Raw genomic sequence first — 19770 nt, forward strand, 5'->3', positions numbered from 1 at the left:
TGACAACCTATGACTCAATGACCCACACATGTATCAACTTTATTTAGTTATTTATTTAATTTTGTACTTTTTTGATATTATTAGGATGATTTAAGTTTAACGAGTAAGTTCTGAGTTCATTCTTGCCACGTCTCTGAGTTTGCTTACAGCTGCAAGGCTCTTAAATACAGTAACAAAGTATTTGTATTTCTTTACCACTAACCTCTGGAAATTATATTACAATACTGTTCAAGAGTTTTGCGCTGTGTTGTAAATTAGTCTCCATGAAAAATGTGCCAATAAGGGCATCATTTGCAGAAAACGTCCATTTGAAATCAAAACTGAGTGTCACGATACGGACTGTGTTGTGACAGCTGAAACGCACAAGCGAAACGTCGTTCGGAGGATTCCTACGGACCGTGAACGCAGCACTGGACTCAGCCCTCCCATCCACCCTCTGTATCGATGTAGTTGTTTCAAAGATGGCGGACTTCCTGCCGTCCCGCTCCGTTTTATCTGCATTTTTCCCCAACTGCCTCCTTACAAGGGGCGAGGCAGAGCAGCTGCGGAAATCCAAAGAGATAGATAAGTGTATTCATCGAGACAAGACTTATGTTAAAAGGCTTGTAAAGATCTTATTGCTCGGGGCGGGAGAAAGCGGCAAGTCCACTTTCCTCAAGCAAATGCGTATTATTCATGGGCAGGACTTCGATCAGAAGGCCAAAGAAGAATTCAGGGCTACGATTTTTAGTAATGTTATTAAAGGTAAGCCGACATTATACCGACTGCTTTTCACATATTGAAACAGGTTTGTTCCGACGTGTGTAGAGATGGGGCTGTAGGAGCAGCCAGTGGGAAGTTGCTAGCTTCTGTTCAGCCGATTTTCTGTGTTCGACCAAGCTAGTCTGGTTAGCTTGTTGAGTAGCCAAGAAACGCCTCTGCTGCTTGTGTGTGCATGGTGGATCTGAACGCAGCACTTGATCGTCTGTGATTAGTAAAAGCTTCGCCGATATTTACGTATGATTTCTGCTCTCTTGTTCAGTCAAAAACATGCAGACTGGTTCGTCTTTATGGACAAAGTTGAGGAAAAGGGAACCAGTTTATTTGGAGTGCACTGGGTGTGTTGTTTATTGCTTTTAAGCCTCTAAGTGTTACATAATCGCTCTGTAGCGATGTCTTTTTGCGAACCAGGCCAGTTTTTCATTGCTTTGCGATAAAAGAGCAGACGCGAGCATGCTGTATTATGGGAAGTGTTGCCTTGTGTGGTTTGTCATGAAAGTTTTTGTAGGAAGTGCAGGGCCACCCATGCGAGAGCTGCCGTTTTGTTCCAGCTTAACTGGTTTTCATGCTTTCTGGGGATGTTCGCCAACATTTCAACTGGTCTAAACAGATATTTCTAGTCGCAGAATAATCATATTTATGACATTTTATAGGTGAAAATGGACGTTTTGTTTTTGTTGTTGAATTTGAATATAAATATTAAGTCATTTTTTTGTAATCAAATATTGAAGTAAACCGATGTCCAGATTCTAATTGTTGGCCAAAATAGTCAGCAGTTTACAGATGCAAAGTTATTCATTGGGACTTTCTATAGATAATTGATGAATAAATTAAAACATATTAGATAAGACTAATCTATAAAGGACCATTCATGTCTCTTTAAACATTGTTGAATAACTGAAATCTCACAACCTGCAACCTAACAGGAAAGGAAAAACCAGCTGTTTGTGGAGAAGCACAGCAAACCGTGACCGACAGTTACACAGCAAACAATCGTCAAAGGCATCTGGTAGAGTGAGGCACGTCTGTGGCGCTATGCTCATCACAGCACCATACTTTAAATCATCTAGGTTACTGTTAGCTGAGCTGACATAATTCTGCCCCGTACACGAGGAGGTTTTCTAGTTTTATTCAGTGACGTCTTTAAACTGGTCAAACTTGAGACACAGTTGCAGGCACTGGAGCTCCGAGTGCTCCGAACCTGTGGTTTCACACGTGTTTCACGTCGATACAGATCATACGTTGATTTCAGGGTTTTTCCAGAAAAAAACAGCATCAACTAACTAACTAGGCCTACTTTAAAGAATGATACCGTCCTACTTCCTTAACGTTTCGTCAACATTGAAGGATTCTTATGACCTGCAGCACATTTCCTCTTTCTACCGTCACTCTAACAATTGCTGACAGATGGCATATAAATCTTTTCAGGGTGGGACTCTCACCATGAAGTTTGGGAGTGATTCCTTTAGATTTCTTAGAGCAACTTTCTTATAACAGAGATGAGCAATTTCATCCTGGATGGCGAAATATCGAAATTTGTCAATCCCACCATGATTTCACGAAAACTCGCTTTGCAATTTAACGTCACCGCTGTCTTTACACTGAACGAAGATAACTGATCTGACCAAATCCCTCAGAGGAGTTGCTAAAAATACAAGATCTGAAAATATCACCAAAATTATACATTGAGTTAAAAATGGCTGACTTCATGTTGTTGGTTCTTTTTGTTGAGACTTTTTACGCCCTGTTGTCTTACAGGCTGCCAAATGTCAGACTCATAGATGAAACGTAGTGCAGCGGCTGCTTTTTGAAATTTTGTAGGTGGTGCTTGGAGACAGTGTGCAATAGGGCTGCCACGATTAGTCGACTACTCACGATTACGTCGACTATCAAAATCATCACGACTGATTTAATAGTCGACGCGTCGTTTGAAGCTTTATAAGATCACAAAAGACGCAGGAATAAGTAGCAGGATTTAAGAGTGTAATAACAGACTGAAACAGAAGATGGCAGCACTGCATGTACAAGGATGCCAGCTGCTGTTAAACCCCGAAGAAGAAGAAGCTGTGTCCCAGAATTCATAGCGCCCCAGCTCAGTTTCCAACAATGGCGGCAGCTAGTTAGTTTTAATATCCATCCATTCGCTTCCGCTTATCCTTTTCAGGGTTGCTTCAGGCCGTTTAACGGCACCAGGATGGACCTGAGTGATGCCCCGATCGTGTCATTTGTAGCACATACCCAGTGCATAGAAGAATACATATCCACCATGATTGTTCATCCAGTTTAGTTTTCTACCATTGTTACCACATGAAGTGTTGGCCCTAGTCATCATATCCTGCCTAGAAATGTTCCTGCCCTTGTGCTAATGCAGAGTCACAGTCAGATATATGAAACGTGCGTACTTGCTGATCTTGTTGTTACCAGCTTACGTATTGTGAACCCCGGGCTCGTGCATGCTGCCTGCAGTCTGTTGAGCTGAAGTGTAGAAAGTAGTGACGATGTTAAATACATGAATCAATCATGTCTGAGGAGGAAGTCAGAAAGGCCAAAGGGACAGTGACTGTGGCTCGCTGTCACACAGAGTCTGGATGTTAAAGTTCAAAAAGTAAATGAGATCAGAAAAAGAGAAAGCAACAAAAAGCCTGATCTGTCAGCCTGAGATCAGAAACTCAGGGAAGTGAAAAACTCATTATTGACATGAGGTAGTGACGCCTGTTACTACAAAACTGCCAGAATACAGAGTAAGACAAAAATATTGCTGCATGTCAAAGCTGATCTGCAAACACACAGTTCATCGTGGAAGGGTTTCTGATTGGTGGCAGTTTGTAAACACCCGTCTGACACACACGTGCAGCTCTGTGTTTCTATGCCAGGCGAGCAGTCTGAATCAGTCTCTTTCATACGCTCATTGGGCTGAAGGTGCTGAATTTGAATCAACCAATCAGCAGCAGCCTGTGTGTGATCCCTGGGCAGGAAATCCCTGCTGAGATACAAACACACTGTGGGTCCCACTGAGAAACCTGTGACAGCGTGAGCACGACGACACGTGTGTGAGTCTGCAGCACTGAAACAATGGCCCCGGAGCAGCTGGCGTTGTTGTGGATGCAGACTGTGTCCTCGTTGAAATCGTGTGGTTCACTGTGTTTGTGTAAAGGTCGTTTCTTTTTCTTTTTTTCTTTCTTTCTTTTTTTTTGTGTCCCGTTTGGATCTTTAGCATCAGAATTGTTGTCTTAAGGCCAAGAAAGATGCCAAGCAGATTTATTTTACCAAGTGGATCATCATGGCCTTGCCATATTGGTCCATTTGTTTGACCTTTATTATAATTATGAATTTATTTTATTTTCAGTTGCTACAAACGGGACAGACATGACTGGGGGATAGGACAGGGGGAAAGAATGAAAGAAAGAGAGGGAGAGAAAGAAAGAAAACCAAAGGGGAGAAGAGACGGTGAGAAGGGGGGAAGAAAGAAAAAACAACACAAACAAAAAAAAACAAAAAACACCTGGATCACCTGTATGGAGAAAAAAAACAGAAGAGAAAGCAAACAACAAAGAGCAACATAATAAAAAACAGCACCATCACAATAAACTAGCTAGCAGTAGATATCAGTAAATACTAAATAATAAACGATATTGTGCAGCACGCAAGATAGACAGCGCACAATGTGCTTTGAGGCAGCAGCCAAGAAAGCTGTAGTCCGCGTCTGTGATCACCCGTGTGTACACCTGTGAGCATGGACGCTTGTTTTTAAAAGGTTCCTTCATGTAATGATCTGCTAGAGGGTGTGGGGGGGCCACAGCCCCGTCCTCCAGGGCATGAAGCAGGTATGGAGGAGATCCAGGCCCCAGACATCCAGAGGCCCCCAGAACACAAGAGACCAAGGAAGACCAACAGAGGGGCAGCCGCGCCACTGTCCCAGAAAGAGCTGAGGAGAGTCCCAGATGAGGGCTCACTCAGCAGCCGCGGAGCAGAAGCCAGGGGGGGTTGCAGTGACGCGCCCGTGAGCTCCGCCGGCAGCCAGCTGTGCCTGAGTGACCGAGCCCCAGGCCGAGAGGCCGGGGGCACCCCACCTCCGAAGTGGCCCGAGCGAGCCCCAGGCTCCAGGCCCCGATAAGCGGCCGCCAAGGAGTGAGCCGGTGTGTACCTGGACGCCCATCCCCGGACACAAAGAACCACCAACGCACCGATGTCTGAGGGAGTCCGCCACTGGCAGGGGAAGTGGTGGTGGGGGGAGATAGGCCTCCAAACCTTGGAGGGCCTGAGATGTCCCCAGAGAGGTGGCGTCTGATACCCAACCTGACATATAGACACAGAAATACAGGCACACACAGATACAAACATCCATTCCCACCCTCATGCTCTCATATGCACTCACTCCACACTCAACCAACGTGGAGACAGACATAAAGAGACGCTGTACACACGATCACACTCCCCAAGCGTACTCTACGAACCGGGTCTAGGTGCCCTTGCCCCTGGAGGGGGGAACTGCACCCAGACCCAGGTGGTGTTACCCTTTTCCCTGCGGTGGGGGGAGGCAGACCGCCCCGACTCCGCAGCAGCAGGGAGGCCCCACACTCCAGACCGCAGTCGGACGGTCAACTCCTCCTCCCAGCCCCCCCGCTCCAGCAGGTCGCAGAGAATGGGGGTGAGAGAAGACTCCAAACCTCCCTCCACCCGCTCATTGTAGTGTTGATGCATGTGTGTTCTAAGGTGCATTTAAAACCCAGGAGGGCATGGAGCTACCTGCCAGAGAGCAGCAGGTAAGCGCATAGCCCCTCCTGCTAGCCCTCAATGTCTACATGTATTTAAAATTGAGAGGTGGGCAACGACGTCAGGGGTGGGGTGTACACCCTGATGGTACTTTGGACTCCGTGTATCGTGCCCACCCCCAAGATCCTATATGTATGTGTAATGAGAGTGTGAGTAATGTGAATGTCTAAGTTGTGGGATAAAATTGAGGCAGAGGCAGCCAGAAGGGGACAGAGGGGGGGGGTAGCCTCCTCTGCACCCTGGTGACATACCCCTACTCCAAGGTCCTGCATGTGTGGGTGGTTGTGGTGGAGCGGGAAGAGGGAGGCAGCTGGAGATGGGGAGGGAAGGAAGGGAGGGGCAGGTGACCCCTCCCTGGGGCCAGCTCCCCCGCTGACCCCAGTAGGCACCCCCATACTCCGCGACCCGCCAGGGAAAGGGGGCCCAGGCCCATCCAGACCGGGGCCCAGTGCAGCAGCGCCTCCCGGCCCCACAGAGCCCAGGACAGTCCACCCAACCCCACCACAGAGAAAACTGCACCCACCCCACCATCCACTCATCTTCCAGACTACATGAGGCAATAAACACCCAGGCTGAGATCTTCCTCCACCTCTCCTGTATCTCCCCCTCCTGCAGAGAGAGCTCCTGAGGAGAGGAAAGGTCGTTTCTTAGTGAGGACAGCCACAGTTGCATGTATTACACATGTATGTTTGGCTGTGAAAGAGAGAGAGGTGTTTTTGTCAGCTTATCGTCCACCCTCAGATTTTAGAGCAGGTGATGTCATCACGCAAAATTCTTCATTAAACTTAAACTGTTTGAAAACATTAAACATAATATATTAAGAGAACACCTTAATAGATCGAGGAGCGGTTTTAAGTTCTCCTCTTGCTCCAAGTCTTTGGAGGCTTTGAAGAGGAGTTTCTCTCCTCGTTTGAAGAGAAACCATCAAACGTTACAAAAATGAAAGTAAGAGCACAGTCCTGATATGCAGAAGTAGTTAAGCACACAAAACGTACGGAAGAATAAAACAGAACAATGATAAAGACGTGGAGCTCAGCAATGCAGAAGCTTAAACAGTGTAACTTCCTCTAATCTTATTCATCTCTCTCCTATGTTGTTTTCCCAAATACAGAAATGTGCTTCATTGTCAGGGCAGCTTCTGAAACCACGGTTACCAAAGTATCACAGTTCATTAGTAATAATCAGCCTGGCTCAGCGATGGTCAGAGCGCTGGTAGCTGCACCAATCAAGTTTATCATCATTGTCTGATTCCAAATAGACGGCGTCGGCCTCGCTGTACTTTCATGTTGCACACTGGCAGCACAGACATGTGTGGGCAGCACAGACATGTGTGGGCAGCACAGACATGTGTGGGCAGCACAGACATGTGTGGGCCTGCACAGGGAGTGGTGTTCCTGACTCATCCTCATCAAATGAGGAAACACAGGAGGATAGTTAGGACTGCTGCTGTGTTGTTGTTGTGTAACTTTGTAAATGCAGACACGCGTGTTAGTAGCGTCTCAATTCCCCCTCTGCTGTTTTGGTCTTGTTTTTCAAACAAAGGTCAGAGTCGATCTTATGTCAGTAATCTGGGGTTATTACACAGAGCTGCTGGTTTGCTTTCCTCCCCAGCACCTGTGTCATGGTTGCTTCCAGATGCTTTTCTCATACAGTCACTGGCAGCTGTGAGCTCCATGACTTTTGTGTAGCTTTGCAGATGTTGCTCGTTGTAATCTCACAGACCATGAGATGTTCTAAAGAGACAGTCACATCCTGTCTCCATGACTCCCTGTGTTCCTGTGTCATGAAGTATACAAATACATTTACATGTTTTCATACATGTATGTCTTTGTGGTATTTTTCACTATTTGCACTGTTTAGTGATCTTATAAGTCAAATTGTAAAAGTGATATGCAGATGAGTCAGTTATGAAGCTGTAACTTGGAGCCCACATCTGGCCCAGCACACAGATCGCTCATGTGTTTTTGTCACTGTCTGCAGGCATTCGAGTGTTAGTGGATGCTAGAGAGAAGCTGCACATCCCATGGGGTAACACGTCCAACCAGCGGCATGGAAACACTATGATGGCATTTGACACTCGGTCGGCGATGGCTCACGGTCACGGCATGGTGGAGCCCAAAGTTTTTCAGCACTACCTGCCGTCAATCAAGGCCCTGTGGGCGGACCAGGGCATCCAGAATGCCTACGATCGGCGCAGGGAGTTCCAGCTGGTGAGTGAATCTGCTCAAGTCCAGTCGGCTGTCAGGTGACACCTAAAAAACCTTAACTGGTATTCTCACCAAACGCTCAGCTGAAATCGTTATTTAACCCTGTCATGCAGGAATTGTGACAACCTCAGTCTGGATTTTATTCTTTAGTATTTTTATCCATCTTCAGTCATGAAAAGATGAATAACAATCCTGATTGAGGTCGTCATAATGCATGACAGGGTTAAATGACAATAACTACAATGATACAGGTCATACATCTGTAGTAACATTAAAGGACCAGTGGGTGGCAGAGTGTGGGGCGACACATCAGAGTGTAGTGGTTTATGTGCAGGTACACCATCAACACTGACACAAACACAACAGCCTTTGAATAGCTGTCCACTGTAGTGACCAGTATGGTGAAAGGGTGACAGCAGGGGCCAAACAAGATAAACATTTATTGAACACTCAAACAATGTTTTTTAAACATAAATGTGAAGAAAAACCGACAGGAATATTATTCCAGTTTAAATAAACTTAAAAAAAGAAACTTTAACTTTAAATATCCTGTCAAAATGATGCAAGTTAGAAATATGAACATGCTGCCAAAACCCCAGAAAAAGTAAATGAGAGCAAACACAAGGTTGGAGCCGCATGTAGACGAGCTGGGCGCTGCTGCAGGAGTGGAGCTAATAAACTGTGCGGGCCATTCAGTGTCTTTCCCTGAGTGCATCATTACACTGCAGCTGCATCTGAATCTGCACAGGTGCAGCTCAGCAAAGTGCGCTGACTTGGTTCAACATTACTGCAACAGGGAAAGTGAGGCAGGCTGCACTGGTGCATTAGTGACAGCTTCACTTGAAACGCCTTCACTGCATCACACATGTCCATGAACTGACAGGTTTCCTTGCTGAGCTCAAAAACTCTGTTGAACTTTTATCCCAACTCAGCCAGCGGAGCTCTGCATGAAGGAATGTGGGCAAACTCTGAATCTATTTCCCACATAAAAGACTGAAATTGACGGTGATTTAAACTTTTAGCTCAGGTAAAATGTACGGTCTGCGTCACGGTGATCATTACATGCTCCATTTTTAGGACCACACAGCCTTTCCTGGTGTGTGATGCAGTGATGTGCTGTTAACTCACCGGTACATTTCTCCTGCATCTTTACTCGCATCCTGCTGACTACTTTTTTCACCGCACAGCACCGGCGCTCCATCTGTTGTAAGTCCAACAAGTTTGTCCCAGGGCAGTTTCACGTCGTTACACTTTGACATACGTTTTAAAAAATGTCTTTTCCTGTCGTTGTCCCGTGCATCGATTTAATGTCCAATATTTCCTCTCCACGGATGAAGATGGTCAGCTGTGCAACGTCCATCATGTCTGTCCTTTCATCCACAGCCGACTATGCAATAAAGTTTTTGCTTCTTTCACACAACTGTGTTCTTAAATCAGTGACCATCTCACAAACCCGATCAGCAATCGTATTTCTGCTCAGGCTCACATTTGCCAAACTCTGTGTTTTGTCTGGACACAAGACGTCGCACAGCTTCATCCTGCAGCTCTTCAGAGTGGTACCGGGCTGATTTGGCTCCTCTGCTACAATAAAACTTGCTTTCACAACAGCTTCACTTTGTGGTTTTGCTCTGGTGACAAACGTCTGCTGAAACGTCAGATTCTTCTTTAGCTCTTCTACTTCCTGTAGTTTCTGCGTTTCGGTTTTTCGGCTTATCCTGACGTTTTGTCTCGTAGTGCCGTCTTAAATTAAATTCCTTCATTACAGCCACATTAGCTCCACTAATAAGACGCACGGGTTTACCAGCATGTCTGTAAACATATATTCAGCCTCCCACCGGCGCTGAAAGGCTCTGCTTTCAGAATCGTTTCTCGCCACCATTGTGAGCGGTGAGCTTCACAATAACAGAAGTTTGGCTTGATTGACGCGGGAATGTTCCCAGGTAGCCTAGCGTTCAGCAAGGAGGCTGCAGCGCTGCATTATGGGATCTGTTGTCTGTGTGTTATTAGCGTCTCATATCGCCAGGCCATGCATAACAGTAATAAAAAATCTATATAAAATGATCTGGCGGGCCGGAAGTGGCCTTGACTTTGACACATGTGGGTTAGAGGATGTTTGCATTCACTGAATCAAACAACCCACTAGGGCTGCCACGATTGGTCGACTAGTCACAATTACGTCGACTATCAGACTCGTCGACGACTGATTTAATAGTCGACGCGTCGTTTGAAGCTTTGTAAGATCACAAAAGACGCAGGAATAAGTGGCAGGATTTAAGAGTGTAATAACGGACTGGAACAGAAGATGGCAGCACTGCATGTACAAGGATGCCAGCTGCCGTTAAACCCCGAAGAAGAAGAAGAAGCTGTGACCCAGAATTCATAGCGCGGCCCAGCTCAGTTTCCAACAATGGCGGCAGCTAGTTAGTTTTAATATTACTCTTATTATTCTTTCTGGGTCACAAAATAAACGTTTAACATATTTTCAGGCGAGAATGTAGCTGTGTAAACCTCAAATATCTGCTCAGTTTATCAAGACACCGCATATTTTCAAAAGCGCTCCGACGTTTTCGGAGACATCTGTTACCCGCTAGCTCGATAGCTAGCCGGGGGCTAGGCTCAGTAGAGCCGTGAGAGCACCGGACTCCCGGCAAATCGTCTTCAAACCCACCGCCGTCTTTCACTGCTCAGGTTAAATATATATGAGTCACTTAGATAACTTAAAAATGTTGTTGTTTGGCTTTTTTTTAGTATTTTATTTGTTCCTGAGTAAATCGGTTTGTCTGAGATTAAAGTTATAGTTTTTACACAGCTGAATAAACATCAAGCAGACAGCTGATTATCAGAAGTGTGAGATGCTCCAGAATTTACTCCGGTGTCCTGTTATAGTTTAGATAGCAAGGAGTTTATTAAACTTCACCGAAACAATCTGCAAATTTCAATAAAATGTAATAAACTATCATCTTGTCTTTATTTTTAGTTAGCACATACCTTAAACACTTAAAGCTGTAAGCTAATGATAGTTATATAAGAGCAGATGCTGCTGGTGCAATAAGCTGTAGTTTTACATCCAATGGATGATGATCTGATTAGTTGACTAATCGCAAAATTAATCCGTGACTAGTCGACTATCAAAATAACCGTTTGTGGCGGCCCTACAACCCACCAAACCCACGATACAGTTGGAAGAAACAGGTAGTTCCAGTTTTTCAGGTTTCCACATGCCACGGTCTCTGCAGTGAGGCTGACTGTTGCATATCTACCCTGGATGACACAAACACAGCTGAACCCTTATTCATGGGAGTTTCACTAGTAATCAAAAGCCGCCATCTTCTTCTGATGCCACCCACAACCTCAGATGAAACCACTGCCTGCTGTCTGAGCATGCTCTATGGTTCATCTTTGCTTTTAGATAAAGACGGGGAGAATAGATGAAGGAGACCTGAGTGTGCCCCCGCCCAGGGTCAGAGGGGATGGGCTTCAGTGTAGAGCAGGGCGATATGGCCAAAAATATTTATCACGATATATATTTGAAAATTTGCGATAACGATATAACTGACGATATAATTGATGCGAGACAAAATACAACTCCACAACATTACTAGCACAAAAAAAACCCATCCATTTATTTTCACTTAAACAAGAAGCTGTTTTTATGTACATTAAAGCTTTATAAAAATGTAACAGTGCAAATGCAAATTCCTTGCTGAAAGTTTAACCAAAAGGCATTTCCAGTAGAAATGGGCTGACATATCCTGAGCATAACCATGTATAATATCCACTGAAGTTAAAAAGAGGTGCTTTGCAACATTAAACTGCAGTGTGCCAAATAAAAAAGTCAAATATGTATTTCTCGGACCATAAGGTGCACGGGATTATAAGACACATCAAGCGAAACAAAGCAGTCAGATAAATCAAACTTTATTAAACTCATTCTTCTTGCTTCCTCCACTTCTGTACCATTGATTCATTAATGTTGAATCCTCTGGCAGCTGCTCTATTCCCATGTTGTTGCAGTATATTAATGACTAACCTCGTATTGTGGATGGATTATCTCAGTTGTTCTCCTGACTGAAGTTTGGTCCGTTTACAGCATCCTGCCATGCGATTGCATTTGTCTCTAACCATGAGGAACCTTCACGTTAACTTTTATAAGTGGAAAAGTGTTAGTGTTCATCCTCCAGCTTCACTGTTTATGTTATGCTAACATAGCTGTGTCGCTAGCGATCACGTAGCACATCATTATATACCAGCTAGCCCAACTTCAGTAACCCTACAAACGTCACTGCTGTTTAGTTTTCTGTCTTCATTTATGTTGGAAGTGATAGCAGAGCTGTACGTTTGATTTTTTTCAGAAATCTCTCAGTCAGAACATGCTATATCATGGAAACTAGCGAGCTAACCTCCTGCTAACCTCCTGCTAACTTCTAACTTAAATGTAATAAATTCTGTTTTCATGGATGCCTGGATGTTAAACTTCATAGTTACACCTGGTAAAGCAGCAATGCTGATTGTTTTATTAAAGATGAAAGAATTTAGACAGTTTTTAACTCTCAGTGATGTTCGTTTGACTTTGGGACCTGAAGACGGAGTTTCGGACCCAGATTACTCCCAGATTTATGAGCATCTTAGTCCGACAAATACGGCAATAACGACGGCCCGCCTGCATGTTCTACAAAAAAACTGTGCTTTGGTGTGTATCTGACGGACAAACACCAAACCAGTTCCACATCACTGAAGTTGCACCATTTTTACAAACCAATTCTGGTTCATCCGTTTCACTCAACGATCCGCGTTCCCCCTTCTCATTCTCCGTCGCCGCCATGGTTTTTCCACCATGTGCGTATGAAAACAAAGCCACTGCGCATGTGTGTTTTACCCATATTCTATCGTGATATTTTATTTTCTTATTGTTGCCCAAAATTATACCGGTATTACTGTGAACGGTATAATATGGCCCAGCCCTACTCCAGTGCTTAGTAATATGGATCCATGGCTTGAGACAGTAATGAGAGAGGAAACCTACAAAGATGCAGTCTGAGTGCTGCGTACCTGCAGGATACAACAGGGCTTCGTAGACACCAACAAAGCTGTGATGGTTTGGGTTTAGCATCACTGGCTGAACTGGGTCATACAGGTACTGTTTTATTATTTGGCTCTGACTCCCAGGCAGTCCCATTACATGGACAGTTTCTACTGTTCAGCTGCTCGAGCTAATCCATGAGCTTGGCTCTAAAAACCTTGTAGGATTGTGTTGTGGATGCATCAGTCTAAAAGCAGCTAAATGTATTTTTCTAAAAGAAAAAGGATGGGTGGTATCCCATTAAGTAAATGACATTAATGCGAATACCTCCCATGCAGAGGAGGGTCTCATGTGTCACATCTGACATGGATCTCCACTCTTTCTCTTTCAGGGGGAGTCGGTCAAGTATTTCCTGGACAATTTGGAAAAACTCGGACAGTCGGTAAGTCCCAAACACACACTAACAGAATAAAAGTGTAGTAACACAACTTTGTGTGTTATTTTACACATTTAGGGACAAAGTCTCAGACATGTGGACGATTTTAGCCAAAAACTGAAAACTGCTAAGAGCTTAACTCAGCAGTTTCAAACTATCCAGCTGTGACGAGGAGACGAATGAGTTTGTTTTTCAGCTGTTTCACTGGACCGTGAGTTACTCTTTGACATGTTTAGCTCAGTTCACGAGGCCTGGCACTGAAACTGAACTGGGCTTCCCAGAAACTAGATCATCCATCCCTCCACCCATCCCTCCCTTCATCCACCCATCCATCCAGCCATCTAGCCATCCATCCACCCATCCCTCCATCCCTCATCCATCCACCCATCCATCTAGCCATCCACCCATCTAGCCACCCATCCATCCATCCCTCCACCTCCACGCACCCATGCATCCACTAATCCATCGACCCAGCCACCAATCCATCATTACAGTCTATTCGTGATTTAATAAGGGAGTGGATTGTTTTTTGGATTTTGTTTCCCACACGTGGCGAGGTCGGTTTGATAGTTTTTCCCTGTAAAAAATGAAATCATTATTTAAAAACTGCGTTTTGTGTCATCTGTGTCCAAGAGCCGAACATGCACACATAAATCATAAGAGTTTTTCATGCACTGTAATTCTGCATCGAATATGCTGATATCAGTAAACCTGTAAATGAAATGCAGAACACCAGATTATACTTCCAAAGTTTTGATGTGCCATAATTGGATTTTCAAATGTGGAAAAACAAACACTGACAACATCTAAGGACATCAGAAGGCAGTGGGATTTTCCCGCACTATGACAACACATGTCTGGTCTCATCTGGGAGGTTATTGGTGATATTTTCTTTGCGTTAGCTTTCAGAGATTAACTGTGAATCCCAGAACGTTGTGTTTTCCAGGTCTGGTTCGGTGTGTGGCATTAGTTAGTGTGTTTATTTAGCCACTTTCTTTGGATATTCCTGCAATTCAGAGCCGTGTAAAGATCAAAAGTACTTTTTTAATCTTTTAGATAAAGAGCATAAATAAAAGTAAAAGTTCTTTAAGGACCACAGAGCAGCCTTTTGTGTCTGACAGTGAAACGTCAGACGACTTTGAAGGGAGACGCTGAGTGCTGAGGGTGTGGACAGTGGTGCGAGTACTTTGAGGAGCTCCTCAGTCCTATTGGCATGTCACAGGGCAACAACAGTCTGGGGATGGGGGTGATTTGTCCATCAGTAGGGATTGAGTTCACTATAATCAAACCACACTGCTGGGCAGGCTCTGCACGGCTCTGCACGGCTCTGCACGCTGTGGGTTGTCCTGGTTGATGCGCCTCCACAGCAATGCATGGAATTTAAAGCCAGTGCCTTAGGACTGTAGGATTGGCACATTGGGAGGTCATCTTTTCTTTTGGTAGCTGATCTCTGAGTTTCTTTTAAAAACAGTTGTTTGTTTTGTTTGTTGTGTTTTTTAAGTAACTCTTAAGTAGATCAGTGCAACTTTACCAGTGAATGTAAACGTTTTGGTGTAAATCTTGACAAAAGCATATCACACTGCAACACTTATCTGCTTGCAGGACTACCTTCCCAGCCAGCAGGACATCCTTCTGGCCAGAAAACCCACCAAGGGCATCCACGAGTATGATTTTGAGATTAAGAATGTGCCTTTCAAAATGGTGGACGTGGGTGGGCAGCGCTCTGAGAGACGGCGCTGGTTTGAATGTTTTGAGTCGGTCACATCCATCCTCTTCCTTGTGTCCTCCTCTGAGTACGACCAGGTGAGTTATGTGGAAGCAGAGTGTTGCTCAGTATGCTAACCTGGCTAAAGATTCAGCTAACAGCAGTTAGTTGGGTCTTTGTCTTCTTACTGAGTTCAGATTGATTGGAAAGCCTGTCTCGAACCCTCTGATGTTCTGTCTACTGGTGTTTTTCATGGAAACCTTCACTAAGTATCCTGCTTTGTTTACTTTGGTTAATGTCATTTAGGGATGTTTTTGTCCAGTGGTGAAGCAGCTTTGAGTCTAACAGTGGTGTGCAGTGATGCTGATTACATAACGAGTATGTATAACAATAAATGGAGGCGTTTGGGAGAGGGGGGTTGCAAAGCAGCTTGCAGGGCAGCAGCAGCTCCATGCAGGGTGATGCAGTTAGATAGCGTGCCCCAGTAGGATATGCATGAAGGAACCGACTGAGCCAACAGCTGGACAAACGTAGAGACTGATCCATCTGTAGATCTCAGCTAACCTGCAGCGCTCTGGCTGGACTCCACAGTCGGCCTTAACCTCAGTCTGTGCTCAGATTTGGTGGGTGTGCTTACCATCATTAAAATGTTTGAGAACAGGACATCATATTTTAGACTTCAACTTTCCAAAACCACATCAAAGTTGATTTTCCTAGAAGTTTTAGAGGCTTAGTGATCGATGCCCATGATACCACCATCCAGCATGGCTCCGTCACAGTGCACGCTGCTGCGATGGTGAAAGCTACTAGAAATCCTGCTATTTTACTTCTGCTGGTTGAGTCGAGCTGCTTTTCATACCACATGTCTGCGTTCTAACACATCCAGGTGCTCATGGAAGACCGGCAGACTAACCGACTGAGCGAGTCACTAAACATCTTTGAGACCATAGTCAACAACCGGGTCTTCAGCAATGTCTCCATCATCCTCTTCCTCAACAAGACGGACCTGCTGGGGGAGAAGGTGAAGCAAGTGTCCATCAAAGACTACTTCCCCGAGTTCTCTGGTGACCCCATGAGTTTGGCGGATGTCCAGTGCTTCCTGGTGGAATGCTTTCGCAAAAAGCGTCGCGAGCAGCAACAGAAGCCTCCGCAGCAACTGAAGCCTCTGTACCACCACTTCACCACAGCCATCAACACTGAAAACATCCGGCTGGTGTTCCGTGATGTCAAGGACACCATCCTGCACGACAACCTCAAGCAGCTGATGCTGCAGTGAGGGAGCGCGGCAGGGAAGGGCGGAGGCAAAGGGAACATGGCTTGCAGTGTCTCTTTCAGCAGCCATAGGAGGAGCGGACAGCGCCACTGCTTTCACCCACCCAGGATTTGGCTCTGCCCCTCACTGTTGAACTTGACTGTGTATTAAAGCAACCACTACTATGGCCACTCCCCCCTGTGCTTCTTTGCTTAACAAGCGTGTTCACTGTAACTTATAACAGCCCACTGTGGCTGAGTTCTTCCTGCCCTTAGACCCATGTAACTGACCTGTAGTCCTCACTCTCTCAGGCCACGCCCACACTCCTGAGCATCCTTTATAGTGTCCCTGTATCCTGCTGGAGAGGAGGGGGTGATGCAGGCCGCTATCAGTGACTGTTACCAAGGTGTTGTTGTAAATGTGCTCTTCACTGTGCCTTGGTGTGGATTTATACTTTTCTAATCATTTTGTTTTCTATTGTATGAACATACTGTTTTAACCTATGCATTTTTCTATCTCATAGGGGTTTACACTTTGACATTTGGACTGTTACAGTTATTCAAAGATGTCGGGGTGCTGCAGACACAAACACGCCGCTTGTTGAAAGCCGGTCGGGGTTTGGGGTGACCCACAGTACTGGTGCTGTTTCTCAGGGCACCATTTCTAAACCACTACTGTGATTTGATACAGTGCAGAGCATGTGTACCTTACCCTTGCACCAGTCAAACGGGTTTCCCCTTTATTTGCCACAAAACCGGCCGGAGTTGTACTTCAGAAGTACTCTGGCCGTCGACCTCAGCCTTATTTTACTGCGAGTGATTTGACCCGTGTGCTTGCACATATGCTAACATGTGATTTGTGGATGCTGCCTCATTGACAGTGGTTAAAGATAACACTAAGGGACAAATGTAAAGCGGCTTTTCTCAGACGGATGGCAGATGTTGCAGCGCGGGTTGAGCCCCTGGGTTTTCTTCAGTGGTACAGAGAGAGGGATTTTTCTCCTCAATAGAATTATCGCCTTAAGTGTTGCGTATTGCACTGCAGGCGATGAGGTGGCCATCTTGCCTTTTGTCTTAATCAGCTCTTCATGTTGCAGGCCGCCCCTCACCACAGGGACATATTCCCACTGCAGTCTGTGCAGCTAGTTTCTGCTGGCTGCTCTCGTTTTGTATAAAGTTCACGTGTCCATTCTAACGCATGTGTCCCTCACATCGACCTAAAGCTTGTTGCAACCGCTCTAACTTTCCACACAGTATAATGGTAAGTGTTATTTTGCTACGTGGTGTTTTTGGTTTGGGGTTTTTAAGCAGAAGCAGGCATCTATTAGACTGTCTTGTGTTGTTTAAGGGGCTTCCTGTGTCTTTACAACACGAATGCCACAATCCTGTACGTGTCCCTGCAAATAACAGGCTCCGCTGGTCCATGCTAACCAGTTGTAAAAGTAGTCTTGTTGTCTTTTTGGGGGTGAGCAGTTCCACACTGTAGACTTTTGAACAATGGGAACATTCTGTGTGCGTCAGCATGGGTATTTTTTTTGTACTTTCTAATTGTGATAATTGCTAATGTTGAATAAGTAAAGAATACTTAATGTTAATCACTGTTAATAAGTGTTGTGCACAGACTTGTAACTGAGCTGCAAAGCTTCAAAGGGACACGAGGCAACTGAGAAACTGGCTGAAAAGGTTTGTCTGATGTGACCACAGAACTGTGCATTTACAAATACTATCATTAACTTCTTTGTCTTATCAGATCTGCACCTGCAGTGTTGACTCAACTCAAATAAAGTTTCCTCAAATACAACAGGTGACAAAAACCTGTGTGGGCTGCCAGAGCGATTTCACACTGTGCAGGGGGGGGGCTTGGAAGAGACCACTCCCATCAGGATGATAGATAATCACTGTCAATGACTGAGTGACCCATCACTAAATGAGGCGGTCAGAGTTTGATTTGTGGGCGTGTCATGTTCAGCTCACTGATGCTGTGACAAAACAGGACCGTGTGTGTGTGTGTGTGTGTGTGTGTGTGTGTGTGTGTGTGTGTGTGTCTGTGTCGTCTGAGCGTCTCATGTCACTGAAGCTTGTTGTTGAAGTGTTATCAGGACAGGCCTGCACCCTGACACCACCCTGATTGTGATTGTTGTCACACAGAAGCATGAGTGTGTTTGTGAGGTCACAGTCTGATGACACTTTTCGTTAGAAGTTGTGCTCCATCAGGATACGTGCCATGTGTACAAAGACACATTAAGCCAAGCAAACTGAGCTCTCTCCATCATTTATCGCTTTGTGCCTGTTTGCATCCATTCTTTACTTTACTGCCATCTTGCTCTCTGCAGCTTCTCTCCTCCTGCTACCCCCAAAAGCCCATCTCCATAGAGACTGTGTCAGCTCCCAAACAGACAAAAAACAAACTAAAAACCAGCAACAAACAACTTGAACATAAACAATCACAAAGAAAGAACAATACAGTATCCACATCTGAACCAAAGAGTAACACAGTGAAATGTGGATTATTAAATATTAGGTCTCTCTGCTCCAAGTCTGTTAGTACATGACTTAATAACTGATCAACAAATCGACTTACTCTGCCTTACGTCTTGATGCATGCTCAATCATCCAGGTAAGGAAATCTCCAAAAGTTGATTCTGTTCATCTGGACGTTTTCAGTGGGAGAAACGTTTCGTCGTCATCCAGGTGACGTCTTCAGTCTCAGCTGACTGCAGGTTTCAACCTTATAAACAGGACATAATGACTGAAACCAGCCCAGTGAAGGAACAATGGGCTGGGAGGTGACAGAATGATGCACCAACAATGACCAACTGAGGCCACAAGATGGCAGCGTGAAGGCTGGATGCACACTGGCAGGCCAGGAGCTTTGGCTGCTTTACTTTAGACATAATTGAAACGTACCATTGTTAGATTTGCAGTGCTCGTCCTGATCACTGTCTTTATCAGAATCAGAATACTTTATTCATCCCGAGGGAAATTAGGGTTACAGCAGGCAGCACGCTAATGGCGCATGCGCACTTACAAAGGAACCTTCTGACCAACTTTACACAAACATCACATTGGGCAGACATGTCAGAAAGGTAGGCTGATAGGAAAAAACAACGAAAATACACTACATGAGGTAAGAGGAGGAGAAAAAAAACTCCACTCAGACTGAGCTCCTAGTGGGAGAACAGTTTGATAACAGAAAAAACACCTCAGCACAAAAGCACATGACTATCAATACACCATAGAAACACGAGACAAGCAACAGGGCGGGTAAAGGGTAAGAGAGAGCCGGTGTAGACAGCGCATCCGGTCCTGCAGCATCTGCGCTGGTCCAGTTGACTGCTATCTTCCCCGGTAGGGCACAAGCATCGAAGGCGTTGGAAAGGGAGGGGGGATGAGTGTGCATATCAGTGTAAGTGTGTGTGTGTGTGTGTCCATAGTTCAGCTGAGACAGTGTCCTTCGGCCTATCAGGCTAAGTAAACAGTCCTCCAGCCAATCCAGGTGTCCTTGCATGGGATGGGAAGAATAGCCGTAACACAGTCGTTATCAGGGAGTGATTGTTCGGCTCCAGCCTTGGGCCTGCAGCTGGCGCCGTTATGGGGATCCGCAATGTTTATGTTGGTT

General features: G+C 45.3%; 1 protein-coding gene across 1 annotated transcript; it reads left to right on the forward strand.

Moving 5' to 3' along the window:
- The first annotated feature begins 432 nt into the window (after positions 1-432).
- On the forward strand, positions 433-17751 carry gna13b (guanine nucleotide binding protein (G protein), alpha 13b). Its single transcript, XM_086288196.1, has 5 exons — positions 433-744; positions 7513-7742; positions 13151-13201; positions 14798-14998; positions 15787-17751. The coding sequence occupies exons 1-5, from the start codon at positions 462-464 to the stop codon at positions 16174-16176; spliced, it is 1155 nt and encodes a 384-aa protein (XP_086144322.1). The 5' UTR covers positions 433-461; the 3' UTR covers positions 16177-17751.
- The last annotated feature ends 2019 nt before the right edge of the window (positions 17752-19770 follow it).

Source organism: Aulonocara sp. 'chitande type north' Nkhata Bay, linkage group LG4 (assembly GCF_057382095.1).
Source record: "Aulonocara sp. 'chitande type north' Nkhata Bay isolate Kocher_YH1m ecotype deep benthic linkage group LG4, A_spYH_male_GT1.1, whole genome shotgun sequence".
In the NCBI taxonomy this organism is placed as follows: domain Eukaryota; kingdom Metazoa; phylum Chordata; class Actinopteri; order Cichliformes; family Cichlidae; genus Aulonocara; species Aulonocara sp. 'chitande type north' Nkhata Bay.

Coding starts and splice junctions, on each gene's coding strand:
- gna13b (XM_086288196.1), top strand. CDS start 462: ATGGCGGACTTCCTGCCGTCCCGCTCCGTTTTATCTGCATTTTTCCCC. Junction 13,202..14,797: donor TGGAAAAACTCGGACAGTCG/GTAAGTCCCAAA, acceptor ATCTGCTTGCAG/GACTACCTTCCCAGCCAGCA. Junction 14,999..15,786: donor CCTCCTCTGAGTACGACCAG/GTGAGTTATGTG, acceptor TAACACATCCAG/GTGCTCATGGAAGACCGGCA.